The 16,438-nt window shown below is 35.0% G+C and overlaps 1 protein-coding gene across 1 annotated transcript in view; it reads right to left on the bottom strand.

The window, feature by feature from the left end:
* Pof1b (premature ovarian failure, 1B) overlaps window positions 1-16,438 on the bottom strand; it is a 75,437-nt gene that overhangs the window by 15,631 nt on the left and 43,368 nt on the right. Inside the window, exons 7-9 of the mRNA XM_013024988.1 lie at window positions 6,591-6,721; window positions 3,069-3,096; window positions 720-794 (exon numbers count right to left, since the gene is read on the bottom strand). Of these exons, the coding sequence (XP_012880442.1) occupies window positions 720-794; window positions 3,069-3,096; window positions 6,591-6,721 (234 nt within the window). The remainder of the gene's footprint in view (window positions 1-719; window positions 795-3,068; window positions 3,097-6,590; window positions 6,722-16,438) is intronic.

Here is a 16,438-nt window from a genome sequence, read left to right as displayed (position 1 = left end):
GAGACACCAACACTATTCACCAGGTTGGTGTCAGGAAAGGAAGAAGGAAGAAAGGAGGCTTCCATCCTAGCTAGGCAAAAATGAAATTCCGTGCACTGAAGCATGGACTTTCATCTTATCATATCAATATTGGGATGACCAACAAAGGACTGAGACCAAATATCAAAAGTAGTTGTTGGCCTCACCAGAAAAAAAAATTGGATCATCCTCAGATTCTTTCCTTGAAGATATATTAATTACTTGTTAGTTATATATTTGTTACATATATTACCTATTTATTATTATATATTAGTCATATTTCTTTCATATCTGTTTGCTAGTCTCCACCCTTCTGTAACTCAGTACAAGCAAGACAGTGGTTTTCCATCTCTCACTACTAGTGGATACAGTGGTTGGAGATAGGGGAGGTGATGGAATGGATGGAATGGAGAAAAGACAGGCAGAGTTTGAATCAGGCTTTGCTAAAGCAATGAGGAGTAAATAAGGATATTCCAAAGATGAGAATAACATTTCTAAAATGATTTCTTGAATGTTTATCACTCAGCAGTAGTTTTGGATGGTTTCACTAAAATATAATGCAACCCTTGCCAAATTCAAGTATAATCAATGCTTGTGAAACAAGATTTTTATTTGTCATTCTCTGTTCTTAAGAGAAGCATTCTAGGCAATGGTTTGTTAATGTTAATCTCAGACATCCACCACTGACCATCCCACCTCACCTGCAAAATATAGCGAATTTGCTGCTTTGTAAATTCTGACAATCCTGCAGGAATTAATGATTCAATGTCTTCTGACTGCAACAAAAGTGAAATTTATCCATTGAACACATTAGTATTTTCATACTGCAGCTTTTGTAATAAGATACATTATTTTAGAGATGTTAAGGTATTAATTTGCTTCTAAAAGAAAACTTTCTACACACTTTGAATTGTCACTTCTGATTTTTTTTTAAAAAAATCATTTGCATTTCCAGGCATTGGTGGCTCACACCTGTAAACCCAGCTACCCAGGAGGTTGAATTCTGAGGATCCTGATTTAAAGCCAGCCCAGACAAGAAAGTCTGTGGGACTATGATCTCTAATAAACTACCAAAAAGCCAAAAGTTGAGGTGTGGCTCAATTGATACAGTGGTAGCCTTGAGCAAAAACTCAGGGACAGCACCCCAGATCCTGAGATCAAGGCCCCAGAACAGACACCAAAAAATTTATTTGTATCACACAGACATGGAAAAGAATTCTTAGGCATTTTTAGGGAAAGATTTGGTGGACCAATCTAACCTTCTATTTCTACATTTAAAAAATACTTTAGAGGGTTGTGAATGTGGCTTAGTGGTAGAGTGCTTGCCTTGCATGCATGAAGCCCTGGGTTCAATTCCTCAGTACCTATAAGCAAAAAAGCCGGAAGTGGTGCTGTGGCTCAAATGCTAGCTTTGAACACAAAAAGCTCAGAGTCAGTACCCAGGACCTGACTTCAAGCACCAAGACTGACAAAAAAAGTAATTTAGAGCTGTGTCTGATAAAGCATGCCTGTAAGCCCAGCACTTCATGGGCTAAGGCCATAGGACTGTGAATTTGAGGCCAGCTTTAACAACAAAATGCAATTTAAGGCTAGGTATGTAGCACAGTGGTATGTTGCCTAGTGTGTGCAAGGCCCTGGGTTAGGTCATCAGCACTGAGAAAAAAATAAGGCAATTTTAGAACAAAATGGTCATTAACCAAGTGCCTGCAATTCCAGTATTTAGTGCTGTGGCAAAAAGCTAATTGCAGGGGGTAGGGGTTGGTACTGAGGCATGAATTCAAGTCTTCAACCTCTTGCTCACAGCTGTACTCTACCATTTGAGTAATGTCTCTAGCCTGGCTTTCACTAATAAACTAGAAATTAAATCTTTCAGATTTTTCTATTCTAGCTGTCTTCAAACAGATTCACTGATCTTAACCTCCCATAATTGAGATTACAGATGTGAGCTGCAGATGTCCATCTTAAATTTTTTTAAATAGTCCCTGTTTTATTGAACCAGGAAGAGAGAAAAGTATACATGGAGAAAGCAATATGACCGAGATAAACTCATGTTTGTATACAGAAGCAGATTGGCCAAGAAAATGGTTAGAATCAGGTACAGTGGGCCCTACAGAAACTGATACTCGAATTTCCAGAAATATACAGATAAGTATAGATCAGAGTAAAATAGGGAAATAATGAAAGTTGGGAAAATAAAAGTGTTTTGGTAATATTAAAATTTATGATATCACAACAACATTAAGCTCAACTAAATTGAAGCAAGTGTTTTATGACAGTATTTAAGACTTATTGTTTTTTTTGTAATGAATGCAGTATACTTATACATTGGGAATAAAGATAAAAAAGAATACAAAAGAAATGATTGTACTTTTTTGGGGGGGTCCGGTCGTGGGGCCTGAACTCTGGGCTGGGCGCTGTCCCTCAGCTCTTCAGGTCAAGGCTAGTGCTCTACCACTTGAGCCACAGTGCCACTTCCGGCTTTTTTCTTTGTGCTTATGTGGTGCTGAGGAATCGAACCTAGGGCCTCAGGCATGCAAGGCAAGCGCTCTACCACTGAGCCACCTTCCCAGCCCCATGATTGTACTTCTTATTCATTGAAATCAGTCCTTTTTGTACTCGATTACTTATTCTTTTAAAATAAATTATTAACAAAAGTGCATATGTAATAGAATTAATACTTGATACAAATTTACTTTAAATATTGGCATATATCAGACTTAAAACTATTACAAGTTGCTACTTATTTAGTTAATTATGCATAATTCATTTTTCTAAAGCAGAGCATATGTGGTCAATTAAATCCTAACTGTGCTGAGAACAAAGACAATTTAATCCTAAAGTGACAGCTGATAAAACATTTTGTAGTTATTATTTTTATAAACATTACAAAGTTGTATATGGTTGTATCTAAAGTAAAATGACAATTGTTTTTCACTGACCTTTTTTCTTCCAGTCTAATAAAGAGGCTAAATTAAAAGAATATTATTAATTTAAGTGTGTGTCTACTCTGTGATCCACTATATGTGACTTTTAACTGTATTTGCACTTACTTTATCTGTAGACTCAAAGTCCTGTTTGCTGAAGGAACAACAAAAACAAAACATAGACAATTTTAGCAAAAGGTATTCACTTCCTCTATATAAATGCTACTTTTCTATTTTTGTCTACTTTGTTAGATCATAAAAGTGCTGGTCCAATTCACAATTACAAATGAAAATTGTAAACTCTCTCAAATAGTACTTTTAGTTAGTTGGACTAAAATAATTTTCCTGGAATTAGCTGATCTACTAAAACTGAACCACATCTGAATGACAAAACAATGAACTTTGTACAACTGGCTAGTACAACTTTAATTAATGACAGTCCTGTTTGAGTCTAGATATAGAAGCCCTTGGCGCTTAGAGATAATTGCTACCTGGATGAATAAAATAACTTTAACAGTTTTACTCTGCCTCTTTTTCTCCTCACATTGCTCCCTTTCAATGTTGATTCTAGGTTATTTCTACAATCTTTTCAGGTTCTTAATAACTTCTTTACCAATATAAAAAATTGCACAATGAAATCAACTCATTTAATCTATACTATGTCTACCAATGATAAGGCTTCAGGAAGAGTATTTGAATCTTTACAAAGCTTTAAACCAAAGAACCAAAATTCTACTGGGATCATAGAATCTTCCAGCAACAAAATTTTTAACCACACATGCTGAAAGGTTCTTTGTGGAGCCCTGCTAGGCAAGCAAGTGCTGTAAAATTGTGAGTTGTTGGACCAGATTGGTACTTGCTCCTCTGGAGAGGGTAACAACTGGAAAAGAATACATTTCTGTTGTTGTCAGGGGCAACAGACAGCCTTTTCTTTTTGTCTACTTGCTGTCTGTACTTGGTGAAACAATTGGGCTTAAAACATATGGTGAACATACCTCTCAAACAAAACCAGTTACACATGTTCCAACAACAAGATAGAATATGCTAATTAAAACAATTTCAGTGCATTAGCACCTGGCTTTACCTTTGAAGTAGTTACTTAGGAGTAATCTGTGCTTCCAGAGAGAACTGGGTCACTCATTGTGCAAAACCACTTTACACTTACCTATAAAAATATACAAGCTCGTGTGGAGAGAGAGAATTGAAGTTGCCATTTCTCAAAGCATGACTAATATATGTGCAATTGTCTGCATGTATGTTATGTGGTATTTCCTGTGCAGCTCAAAATAGAAATGTAAGGAGGCCTTTGACAAAATGAAATATCTTCTTGTTTTTAAGAGCTTTATTAAAGTAAATGCATGCAGATTTGTGAACCTGAAGCAAGTTGAAAACATGAATCACAACAGTTTCAGTAGCCATGCATTCATGTTAACTAGAATTATGATACTATACTTTCATAATTTTGTGTTTTAAAAAACACTAATTCTTCTCTCAATCTCAATGGCAATTAAGTTCACATGCTCCTACTTACTTCCTTTTTTATATATAAGTAAATGAAACCAATAAACACAGAGCAATAAATAATGTAAAATGTTGGAATTACAAAACATAATCAGAATGATTCCGTGAGAAAACGTTAATTCTGACCACGCAGTTCACTCATTGCTAAACTGTGTTTTGGAAAGAGAAGACAAATGGAAACCAAAGGATGGGCAACAGGGAGGAAGTGGACAGGAAAGGAGCACATAGAAGGATGGAGCAATCAGTGTTGTTTATTCCTCCATTTAGCACTGGGGGATGACAGCAGATGTCTTAGGCAAAGAAAGAAACTGTGATATGACAGGACCATCACAGTTCCAGGAAAAGAATGAATATAGTAAAAAAGAAATGAAGAGACAGACACATTGAGTGGAGGGATGAGGAATAAGAAGAAACTCCTAACCTCCTGGCCAAAGGAACTCCTAACTACCACATTTTTATGAGACCTCATTTCTCTTGGAGTATTTATTTATTTATTTGTTGGTTGGTTGGTTGTGGGACTTGAACTCAGGGCCTGGGCGCTGTCCCTGAGTTCTTTGGCTCAAGGATAGTGCTCTACCACTTTGAGCCACAGCTCCACTTCCAGTTTTCTGGTGGTTAATTGGAGATAAGAGTCTTACAGGGACTTTCCTGCCCGGGCTGGCTTGGAACCATGATCCTCAGATCTCAGCTTCCTGAGTAGGCTTACAGATGTGAGCCACGAGCACCTATCTACTAATCTGAAATAATTCCACAATGGAAATAATTTCACCATGTGAATGGACAAATGATTCCCCTAAGAATTTTGGATATGTTTAACTGGCATTCTCTAAATTTTATAGAATAGCTACTTTACAAAGCTCATATGCTCTGAAATGTTGAGTGGTGCAGAACAGAATGCTATCCTGGTCCTACACTTTATATAAATGGTAAGTGCTTAAAAGCCCATTTTAAGCAATTAAAAATCCCTACAAATCCTATGTTAATTACAAATGTAATGATTCAAATAGTAGAAAATTCCTTCAGTTTTCCTTTAGTATTTTAAACAATCCACTCAACATTACACATATATTATTGAAAAGTAAAGTGATTTGCCGAATTACAGAAACAAATGCAGTGTGGGTTCTAGTCCTAGGTTTTGTATTTTTGCTAACTTAGCCTAGTGATTCTCAAACTTGACCATGAATAAGAAATCTCAAGAGGCCTTGTTGTTCAGAACAACGCATGATTTTCTTATGTCTGTTTGAATGTGGAAGCATGTGTGTGTATAGGTGGTACTAGGGCTTGAACTCAGGACCTTGGGCTCTCAGTTTGCTTACTTCCTCATGGATGGTGCTCTACTACTTGTAATTATGCTTCCAGTCCAGCTTTTTTTCTGATAATTAGAGATAAAGTCATACAGACTTCTGTGCTGGCTTTGGTTATATATCAAGTAGTAGGAATGATGGACCATGTTATTTCTAGACTTCATTTTCTGAAGAGCTTCCATACTGTTTCCCATAATGACTATACCAACTAATATCACCATAGTGTGCAAAAGTTCTTTTTCCTCCAGTTCTCATTAGCTTTCTGACATGCATGCACTTCTTTTCTTATTTATTTGTCCAAAAGTTTGCTTTTGCACATAGAATGCTTTGTTGATCCTTACAGGATTATTTTGGTCTTTGATAAAGTATATAAATTACTATTAACTCTTTTATTAGGTAATATACAATGCCTTTATTTAAAAAATAAAATATGAATAGAAGTGACATGTTACTTCTGGGGAAAAAGTGTTTTAATTACAAGTATAGTAAACCTTATTTTAGAAACCCATGTTGAAAAAAATATTCCAACACTCCGGTTCTTAATATAACTTCCTGATTCACTTTATAAGTGCAAGATAAGAAAGAAATAGAAAAGATAGCAATGAAAAAGAATGTGTAATAGGCCTTTGGTACTATTAACTCTTAAAATGAGATATTTGTTCAGTTTTCGTCGTACGGTTGCCCCATTATTCTCTAATAGAACTCACTAATAGTTCTGCTGTGAATATAAAACTTCTGTTTTTAAAAAGTCAATTTTTAAAAGTATAAGAATATAGTGAAATATTGGGTATCTATTGCATAAAGATAGAAATTTTTACAGTACCTTCCTCCAATTCTCTGCAAATGCTCTAGTAAGCAGTGATATAGATCTGTATTCTTACGGCTTAGATCAGCAAGCAATTCTCCAAAATATTTGGGGTCCAGTTTTTCAGGGCCATCATCCTGAATTATCACCTAAAGCAAACAACAAACAATTATTTAGCCATGCTTTGTTTTATAAGTTCACAGATATAGTGATATGAAATGAAAAGATAAAGCAGCCTACACACCATCACACGAATAAAGTCATTAAATTTTTGCATCTAAAGTATACATTTTCCATATAGGAGGAATTTAAAGGAAAATCAATATTGTACTGGTGTTTTCTACTTCGTTTCACTTGATTCTAAGTGATGTTGTGAATATAAAGCTTACTGACATAAAATATTCGAATACGGGTGCTTCAATAAAACATTAAGTAAAAATCTCTGAATTTTCCATTATCACCACATGGCTTTCCTCTCTACCTCCTGTGGGAAATAAATTGTATATTATTTGAAATATACTGACTATAGGAGAATTACTTTATTGGATTTTTATATTCTCAGTGAAAGCTAAGTTGATTTATTAGTGTATCTTAAAGTTAGACTATGTAAATCTCTTTAATACAATGTGTTTTATATATTTCTTGCTGGAAATCCTCCATGTATTATTTGAACCAAAGATCTTTGGAATATGACATGGAAAAGATGAACTTGGGGCCAAAGGCAGAAAATTCATAGATCTAAGAGTAACTTGAAATCCTAGACAGAAATGATTATGAATGGTGTCCTAAATATGACATATGTTATTGGTTTCACATCCTTTGATAGCAGTGTTTGTAGCAATGTTGGTCACTTTGCCTCCCATCTCAAGGCATAGTGTTCAGACAATAATAACTGAGGTAATATTACACATCATCTTAGATATTGCATGTACAAATGAATTCTAAGAATGCAGATAACAGTTCATACTTAACCACTGATACTTCCTTTTAAATCTATCCTCTGAAGGCAGGCCCTAAAAATTCGTGCATTCTGAGGCAAAATAAAGAATTACAAAGTAAATATGAACTCTCATAATTACATCTATGGTATGAGAATCATTCAGTGAAAATATAGGATACAAGTATAGTATTATGTTTTGATTAAGATATACACATGCACATACTTAAAAACTTAGATGAATATTCCACAATGTTAATTATCTTGTTCATATATTCTTTGGAGTTGTTTTTCTGGGGAATTAACAATTCTCTTCTAGACAGTGTCCTGAAGTAGATGAGCAATGCTAAATGTCAAGATCATAACACAGTATGTTCAAATATTAAAATTCACAGAGCCGGGCACCAGTGGCTCACATCTGTAACCCTAACTATTCAGGAGGCTGAGATCTGAGGATAGTGATTCAAAGCCAGTCCAGGCAGAGACGTCTGTGATACTCTTGTTTCCAATTAACCACCAGAAAAGCAGAAGTGGTGCTGTGGCTCAAAGTGGTAGAGCACTAGCCTTGAGCAAAAGAGCTCAGGAACAAGCCCCATGACCACCACCACCAACAACAAAAATTCAGAAATGGTGTGTAGAGATACCTAGACAGAGATAATTATGAAAAATTCATGCAAATCTGTCCATCCAGCTATTCAGTATAAAACCTTTAAGTGCTTATATAAATGTAGTAGCACTTTGTTTCCTAATGTTTTTTTACTCCAGCCATGACAGAATTGACTATTCTGGGCACACACATGCCTCTTGTATCTTTATTCACTTGCTTCACTACTTGAAATACGTTTCTCCTTCCATATATATATATATATATATATATATATATTTATATATAAAAATAGATATATTTATATATATTTATTTATATTTATATATATATAAATTTTACTTATCCTTTGAAATTTAAAGACTTTCTATTTTAATAAAAACAAAGTATGCTAGGCAACAGAGCTAATTTAAATGAACACTTTGTGTTCAATTATCTTCAGTTGTTGTCATACTTTCTTACCAATAAAGATCATGTTGTTTCATCACTCCCTACCAGAAAAGAGATACAATTAACAATAAAAATAACTTAGACTTTTTTATATGTCACAAAGTAACTAGCACAATACTGACTGAACAATCTAGCTAGTCAGTTAAGTACTTGTGAATGCCAAGAAACCACCACCCTGATTAGAAATGACCCAAAATGCCAATTGATTCTGGAAGTGTTTTTCTCTTAATGGAGCCCACAAGAATGGTTAAAAAAGTGAAAAATTGGTATAGGCAGCATTTTCTAAAAAATATCATGCTGATCAGCGTACCTTTTTTCCAAGTTAAGAGGAAGAACAGGTGAATTACAGCAACTATAGTGAAATCGTTGCAGATTGGAAAGCTGACATTTGCTCCTCAGTGCCAAGCCCCTCTCAAGAAATGCAGGTCCAAATTGCACAATCTTTACTCCAAATACTTTAATGTACCTTCCCTTTATGGACCACCTATGTTGTTATTAAACTTGAATTACTATTAAAAACAATATAAAATTATTTTTAAATGTGCATTAGCTTGACAAGCTCTTTTCTGCTATACAACTATATACCTGAAGTCGGGTATTTTATGAGGAAAATTTATTAAAATGTAAGGCTTTGTGGCCAATAATATCACAATACTGGTAGTTTGTATCAAAAAGCAGTCACATGATTAGAAGAGCAGGTAGCACAGGACAAAGGCTGAGGCTTTTTCTTTTTTATATAACAACTCTTATGAGAACTAACTCAGAGTACAGTCCAACAAGAACTACCTTAATTTCCTAAAAGGGTGATGCCCCTGATGACCTAATCGATTCCTACCTCTTACAGGTCTCAAAAACCTTAGTACACTGGGGATAAAACTCCCAACATGGACATTGGGGGATAAACGATACCTAACCTAAATCTAGGTGCAATGCCAATGTTTTTCCATTGATGTTTAGGTTCTATTAATTTATTTTGTTGTTATTATAGAATTGATGTATGGAGTGATTATAATTACATGAGTCAGGTAATGAATGCATTTCTTTTTGCACAGTGTCTTCTGTTCCCTCATTTTCTTCCCAGTCCCTCACTTGTCCTTCTCTCTCCATGTGTGTTTCATGATAACTTTCCAAGGACATATTTACTGAGGAGATTCAAGTGTTATGCTTGAACTCAGGGCCTGGGTGCTATACCAAATGCAACTAAAAGTTCAGGCAACAATCTGTACTTTTCTAGGAAACAGTAAGAGGATTAAAACTAAAAGAATGAGGTCTTTTGCTAAAAGAAATGCAGAAAAACTAGAAGCAAAATAGCACTCTTGTGTAAGTTTATTCCTTCTGAGTTTTTAGAAGTCTACAATTTGTAGGAACAATTGATTAAAACCTCAAACTTAGTTGGGTTCAAAATTTGAAGGAGTCAAGACTGAAGAAAGACTCTCATATATTGCAAAATATGAAACAGGATTATAACTCAAGAATATGGTAAAATTTCTTCATCACAAAGTGGGATGTGCCAGTTAGTAGTATTTTCCATTACTAGGTCACAACTACTTAGAGCTTCTTGATTTTATTGAAATTGTTTATGGGTGTGTTTCAGCATAACTTTTACAATTGGCTTAAAGTCATATTCTTCCTGCCTTGAGGAAACCAAGACAAGGCATGTCCCAAGGAAAGGTGAATACCTTGGGCCAAAAGAAATGTATATTAATAGAGCTTCTCTCTCCCTCTCCTCCCTTCCTCTGTCTTTCCCTTTCTCTTTTCTCCCCCATATGTGTGTGTGTGTGTGTGTGTGTGTGTATAGAGAGCTCTCTACATATATACATATGCATACATACATATGCATATATTTGCATCGAATCTACATATGTACATACATATGTATATATTTATATCTAATTTTTTAAATTTTTCTCCACATTTTATTAGCATCAATAAGTTGTACAAGGTGGCTTCATCTTCACATGTATGCAAACACATCTATTGATCAGATTCATCCCTTCCATCAATCTCCTTCCTTTTCCCAGACATCCCTTCCAAACCAACCTAAGCAACCTTCCATTTTCACACTTGTATATAAAGTTTTTTAAAACCATATCCACTTAACTTCATCTTGTACATTTCCCCCACTATTATTCATATTTGTTTTAAATTCCTCTCATTTTTTGGTGCATGTTAATTGTTCAAAGAAATATTTCTCCATGATATTTCACATGTGCATATAAATTACTTTCATCAGACTGACCTCCTTGCTTACTCTTGCTTTCCTCATCTCCCATATGTACTTACAAAGAAAGCAGTCTCAAATATCAATCATGGATAATAAATTTAGCTGCTCATATATGAACAGAGAAGTAAAATAGAGTATGGAGAATAGTGGTTCTTGAGTACTCAAAATATGGTATTTCTTCAAAAATTTACAAAACTTTGGGCTGGGAATGTGGCTCAGTGATAGAGTGTTTGCCTAGCATGCATGAAGCCCTGGGTTCCATTCCTCATTACCACATAAACAGAAAAAGCCAGAAGTGATACTGTGGCTCAAGTGGTAGAGTGCTAGCCTTGAGCAAAAGAAACTCAAGGACAGTGCCCAGGTCCCGTGTTCAAGCTTCATGACTGGCCAAAAAAATTTTTACAAAGCTTTAATAATATATACCACATTTTCTTGATATGCACCAATGGCATTACTCTCAGAGAAGTTCAATGCATTTTAGATATCACATCATTTGAACAACTGGTTAAACAGTAATTGGTATCTTCCTATTTTGTATTAGAAAACGCAGGGGCCCTAGTAAGAGAAGAAGCATAGAAATTTTATATTCTGAAAATACTTACTGCCACTGTATTCTTCATAAGCACTTTACTAAAGCATGAAACAAACCCAGATACCCCTTATTAGATCAACGGATAAAGATGTGGTATATATACCACAGCTATGCTTTCATCAGAAAGAATGACATTGCCCCATTTGTAAAGAAATGGAAAGACCTGAAAAAAATTGTATGAAGCAAAGCAAGGCAGGACCAAAGAAGGTTGCATGGTTTCCCTCATTTCTAACTACTAGAATATGTTTATGATATTCTTAGCAGAGGATCACAATAGCCCAATCGCTAAGTGCATAGGATCACATATAATGAAGTGTATCAAAATGAACTCCAAGAATTGGAAGTAAGTGAACGCTATTCCTCAGCTCTTCAGCTCAAGGCGAGCGCTCTACCGTTTGAGCCACAGTGCTGCTTCCAGTTTTCTAGTGGTTTATTGGAGATAAACGAGTCTCACGGACTTTCCTGACGGGGCTGGCTTTAAACCTCGATCCTCAGATCTCAGCCTCCTGAGTAGCTAGGATTACAGGTGTGAGACACCGGCGCCCCACAAGAGGTTCTTATTATGTCCTGTATGCAGTTATTCTATTTTTTTCTTTCTGGTTTAATTTTCTGTACCTTTTTTCTTGTATATAAGCTTATCTGATATGTAGGATGAAAAGGGAATCAGAAACAGCAGTACAAAGGATAAACTAATGCAACAATGATACTCACTAGACACTATTTTGGAAATCTTTACAGACTCAGGGGGAGAAGAGTGGGGAGGGTTAAGCAGGAGAAAATGAGGGAGGGGGTAACAGTGTTTTTAAAAATGGATTACTTCCTTTTTTTTTTTTTTTTACTCATTGACCTCTTGTTGGAGAGGACAAACACATTCTATCTTCAAGTAGTGCTTGATGGACAAACTGAGAGTAAGTATAACCTCAGCCATGTGACCATGAACATTTTCAATTATTTTCTGCTTCCAGGAGGGAGAAAAAAACCACATCTCATTTATTGTATCCAAAGCCCATGTTCCTGTTTTCCTCCTCTAACAAACTCTGAGTTTTTGGATAATTTTGGGAGACTACTCTTTGATTCATGCAGTACTTTTTCACTCAAATACAAGAGATGTCTGGTGACTTGTGTGACACAATTTTTTGTCTGAAACGTAATTCCTCTGTTCTAAATGAAGCTGTTTTTGAAAATAAAATGCTCGATAAAAAAGGAAAAAATGTACTCATTATTTTATGTAACTGTAATTTCCCTGTTCATCAATTATACAATAAAAAATAAATGAATAGAAATTTTAAAAAAGGAATTACCTCTCCAGCAAATACCAGATTTTCAATAAATGCCACTGAATTGACTTTATTGTAAAGCAATCTCAATTCTAAAATGCAGATTTTGTTATCTCCAACAGATTTGTACACCAAATAATGACCTCATGTAATATTTTATGTGAATCAACTTAGATGGCAAGATATTGTAATAAAGAAAAATGGAATTTGAAGCCATGCTTCCTAGTTGTGGGTTAATTGCTAAACATTCGTGAACCGTAGTTTCCTCAAACTGTGAAATACAGATAATCTGTTGCCTATTTTATAAAATGCTGGAAGGATCAAATAAAATTAAATGAGGCTGTGAGGTAAAGTGCTTTGTATTGTTAAATCATCTTTCAAACAATTATTTAATAAAGGGTACACAGTTTCTTGTTGCAATAATAATAGAAGGAATAGAAATAAATTGCTTAGTTTTAGGAAAGTCTCTTAATTGTGTCAGATAGATGGTTATGTATCTTACCTAGTATAATGTCTCAGTATAGTAAGTATTATATAAACACTTGCTGGAAACCTTCCTCATCATTAAATAGTAATAATGCTGATTTGTTCCAACTTGTCTTGTTAATGAAAAGATACATTATGGACATTCTTTTAAAAGTCTCATCTTACAACATGAGCACTGAGGAAGTCATAATCAAGGATCAACTGGGAACTATGTATTAAGGAGAATAGAAAGAGAAACACTGGAAGAGTTCCTTTAACAAAACATACTGAAATGCCTTGTAGTGAAACCAAATCAAAGCTGTCCTGACTTCCTTTTAGGGTATGGGAATGTATGTTATGCATGTGTAGATTTTGGCAGCATGTTGTAAAATATGATTATTTTACTCACAACCAATGAAATTTCAGGTAGGTGTTTTGGAGTATCATAATCCATATGGATTATGAAAAATAACAACTGTAGCAACTTAAATTATTCTGACATATTTTAGTATAATGCAAATTCAATGTCAAGAATTTATAAAGCTTTCCCCCCAGGAAGAGTGGAAATTTTATACTGAGTCATGTTTTCTTGTTGGTTTCCCTATGGTTTCTAGGAGTTAGCAGCCAAGTTTTTAATTCAAAACCCTGTAAAGACAAAAGCCTGTAGCTTGCATTTCTGTGTACTTCTTCTTCTGATATTATCACTCCATTGTATTTATACTCTCATTGACACATTTTTGGTATTCCTTGTTGTCTTATTCATAAGTCATTTCAAATTTTCTAGAATAAAATGAGAGTTATAAATACATCACTGTGTGTAGAAAATAATTTAAAGTTGATACATTTTTAAAATACATAACTTTTGGTAATACCTTTGTTAACTTTTTCTCTTCTTCACTTCTCTATCATTTCTCTATTCTGCCAACCTTTAGTATATCATTTATTCAAAAGAGAAAATACTTATGTTACATTGAAAAGACCTGTGGGAAAACTTACTGCTCATAAGCACTAGCACTTTGTAATTTATCTTAAGTCCTTTTCTTACTTTTCTTAAGACAGTGCCTCACTATGTAACTCTGGCTAACCTTGAATATCAAAGATAGCACAGACTGGCTGTGAACTTTTGATCTTCCTTCCTAAGCCTTCTGAGTGCTGGGTTTATAGGCATGCACATTGTATCTACATGTTCTACCTTTCTTCCCTTAAATCCAGGTCTACAATCTGGTCCCAAAAATGACTTGATTCATGCATTCATACAGCACACATTTTATTGAGAAGTTACAAAGCAATGTCCTAAAGTGTGGTCCCAAGCACCACTAGGAAAAAAAATGTAAAAAAATTCTCTCCTCCCTTTAGGCCTTAATGATTTTTATAAGCTTTTAGAAGAGCTGAGACATAAATCTAAATGACTTTAAAGAATGTGATAATTTATAAGAGATCTAAATAGAAGTACATATCACATATTAAGAGAGTTCTGAGAAAAAAAACTTGGCTTCCATTGTATGAGAGAGGTTGTATGTAAAATCACTAAGCTATGGTAACTTAATAGATGTGTAGTGGCCAAGAAAAGAAAAAAAATAATGTTGTTAAATTTAAAGTCTGATCAGGAGGGCCCTGGACATAGAGGATACAATATAAAGCTGGAATGGTCAGTTTGAAGGGCAGCTAAGTAGACATGTCATACAAGCAAATAAAATTGTAGATTGTAGAATTTATTTTTATTGTCAAAAGAGAGGGTAAAAAGGAGGCAATGATGGTGTCTTGAAAAATGGAAGGAAAGCCTAAAAAGAGAATTTAAAAGCAGAAGTACATTGCAGTGGGATGAGGGAAGATCAAGAATAGAATGGATAAACAGTGTAGGAGCAATAAGAGGCACAGTATGGGAAATTGAATTTGACAGCTAGAAAGTCAATAAAGGAAGCTTCAGGAACACAAGTGAATATAGTTGGCAAAGCATTGAAGTGGTGAGGAGATGGAACCAGTGAGCATGTCTTTTTGCTCTGGAAATTTTTCCAGTAAAGGAAACAAAGATGATGATTTCATGTTCATAGAATATGCTTGTGAAGACAAAAATTTGAGTCTTAATTTCTGACTCAAAAGAATCAGAAAGTTTCTGAAAATGTACAGATATTCTTCTGGGAAATGGGCCTGAAAGAGTCCATAAAGTGTACTCAGATTGTGGTTCCTGAACCAGTAGCATTAATATAATCAGGAAATCTGGAAATGCAAATTAATTGGGCCCAGCAATCTCCACTTACACAGATCTTTCAAATACTTCTGGTGTACCTTTAAGTCTGAAATCTACTGCCTATTTGTAGCAGAAAGCAAGACCACCTTCAAAGAGGGACATAATAGCAGTGGCATTTCAGATTGGAACGATAAGGATTACAAATTAAGTGTTACAGAAGCATGTCAATTAGAATTAATTAAAAAAAGGACTGTCTAGCAATAGAGACTAAAAGAGTCTAGTTTGGGTTCTGTCCTTTTTTTTTTGTCAGTCATGGGGCTTGAATTTAGAGACTGGATGCTGTCTCTGGGCTTTTTTGCTCAAGCCCAAAGCTCTTACCACTTTCAACCACAGCACCACTTCCAATTTTTCTGGTTGTTAACTGGAAATAAGTGTCTTATGGACTTTCCTACCAGGGCTGGCTTGGAAATGAGATCTTCAGCTTTCAGCCTCCTGAGTAGCTAGGATTACAGGCATGAGCCACTGATGCCAGGTTGAGGTCTTTCATCATCACAAAGTAATGGGGCAGAGAAAGTAGATGGTTACCAGACACAAGTGCCTCATATCTGTAATCCAAGCTACTCAGGAGATTGAGATCTGACTAAAGTGGCTCAAAGCCAAGCCAAACAAGAAAGTTTATGAGATTCTTATCTCCAATTAATTACCAAAACACTTGAAGTGGAGCTGTGGCTCAAGTGTTAGAGCAAAAAACAAAATAAACTCAGAGGCAGCTCCCACACCTTGAGTTCAAGCCCCAAGACTAGCATATACAAAAAAAAAGAAAGTTGATGTCTGTCTATAAAAAATGAAATCAGCAAGGTGGAGATGGTATAAGAGAAATCAACAAAAAAATCATGAGTTTCTAGCAAGAGGATTGTTGAATTGGCTGACAATGGAAATCAGCACAGTTTGGAAGTAAGGGCTGGGTAGCATGATGAGTGCAAACCTAAGTAGAATTCAGAGAGTAGAAGAGGAATTAATAATGATAAAACAATAAGATAAAGAGACATTAAATAGTTTCAAATGATAAGTTGGAGAGTAGCCAAAACCTCTGTTCACTGAAGATGAAGAAATGAAGAAAGTAAGCATG

The sequence above is a fragment of the Dipodomys ordii genome, unplaced genomic scaffold (assembly GCF_000151885.1).
Source record: "Dipodomys ordii isolate 6190 unplaced genomic scaffold, Dord_2.0 Scaffold80, whole genome shotgun sequence".
In the NCBI taxonomy this organism is placed as follows: Eukaryota; Metazoa; Chordata; class Mammalia; order Rodentia; family Heteromyidae; genus Dipodomys; species Dipodomys ordii.
This window is presented reverse-complemented; position numbering and strand designations above follow the sequence as displayed.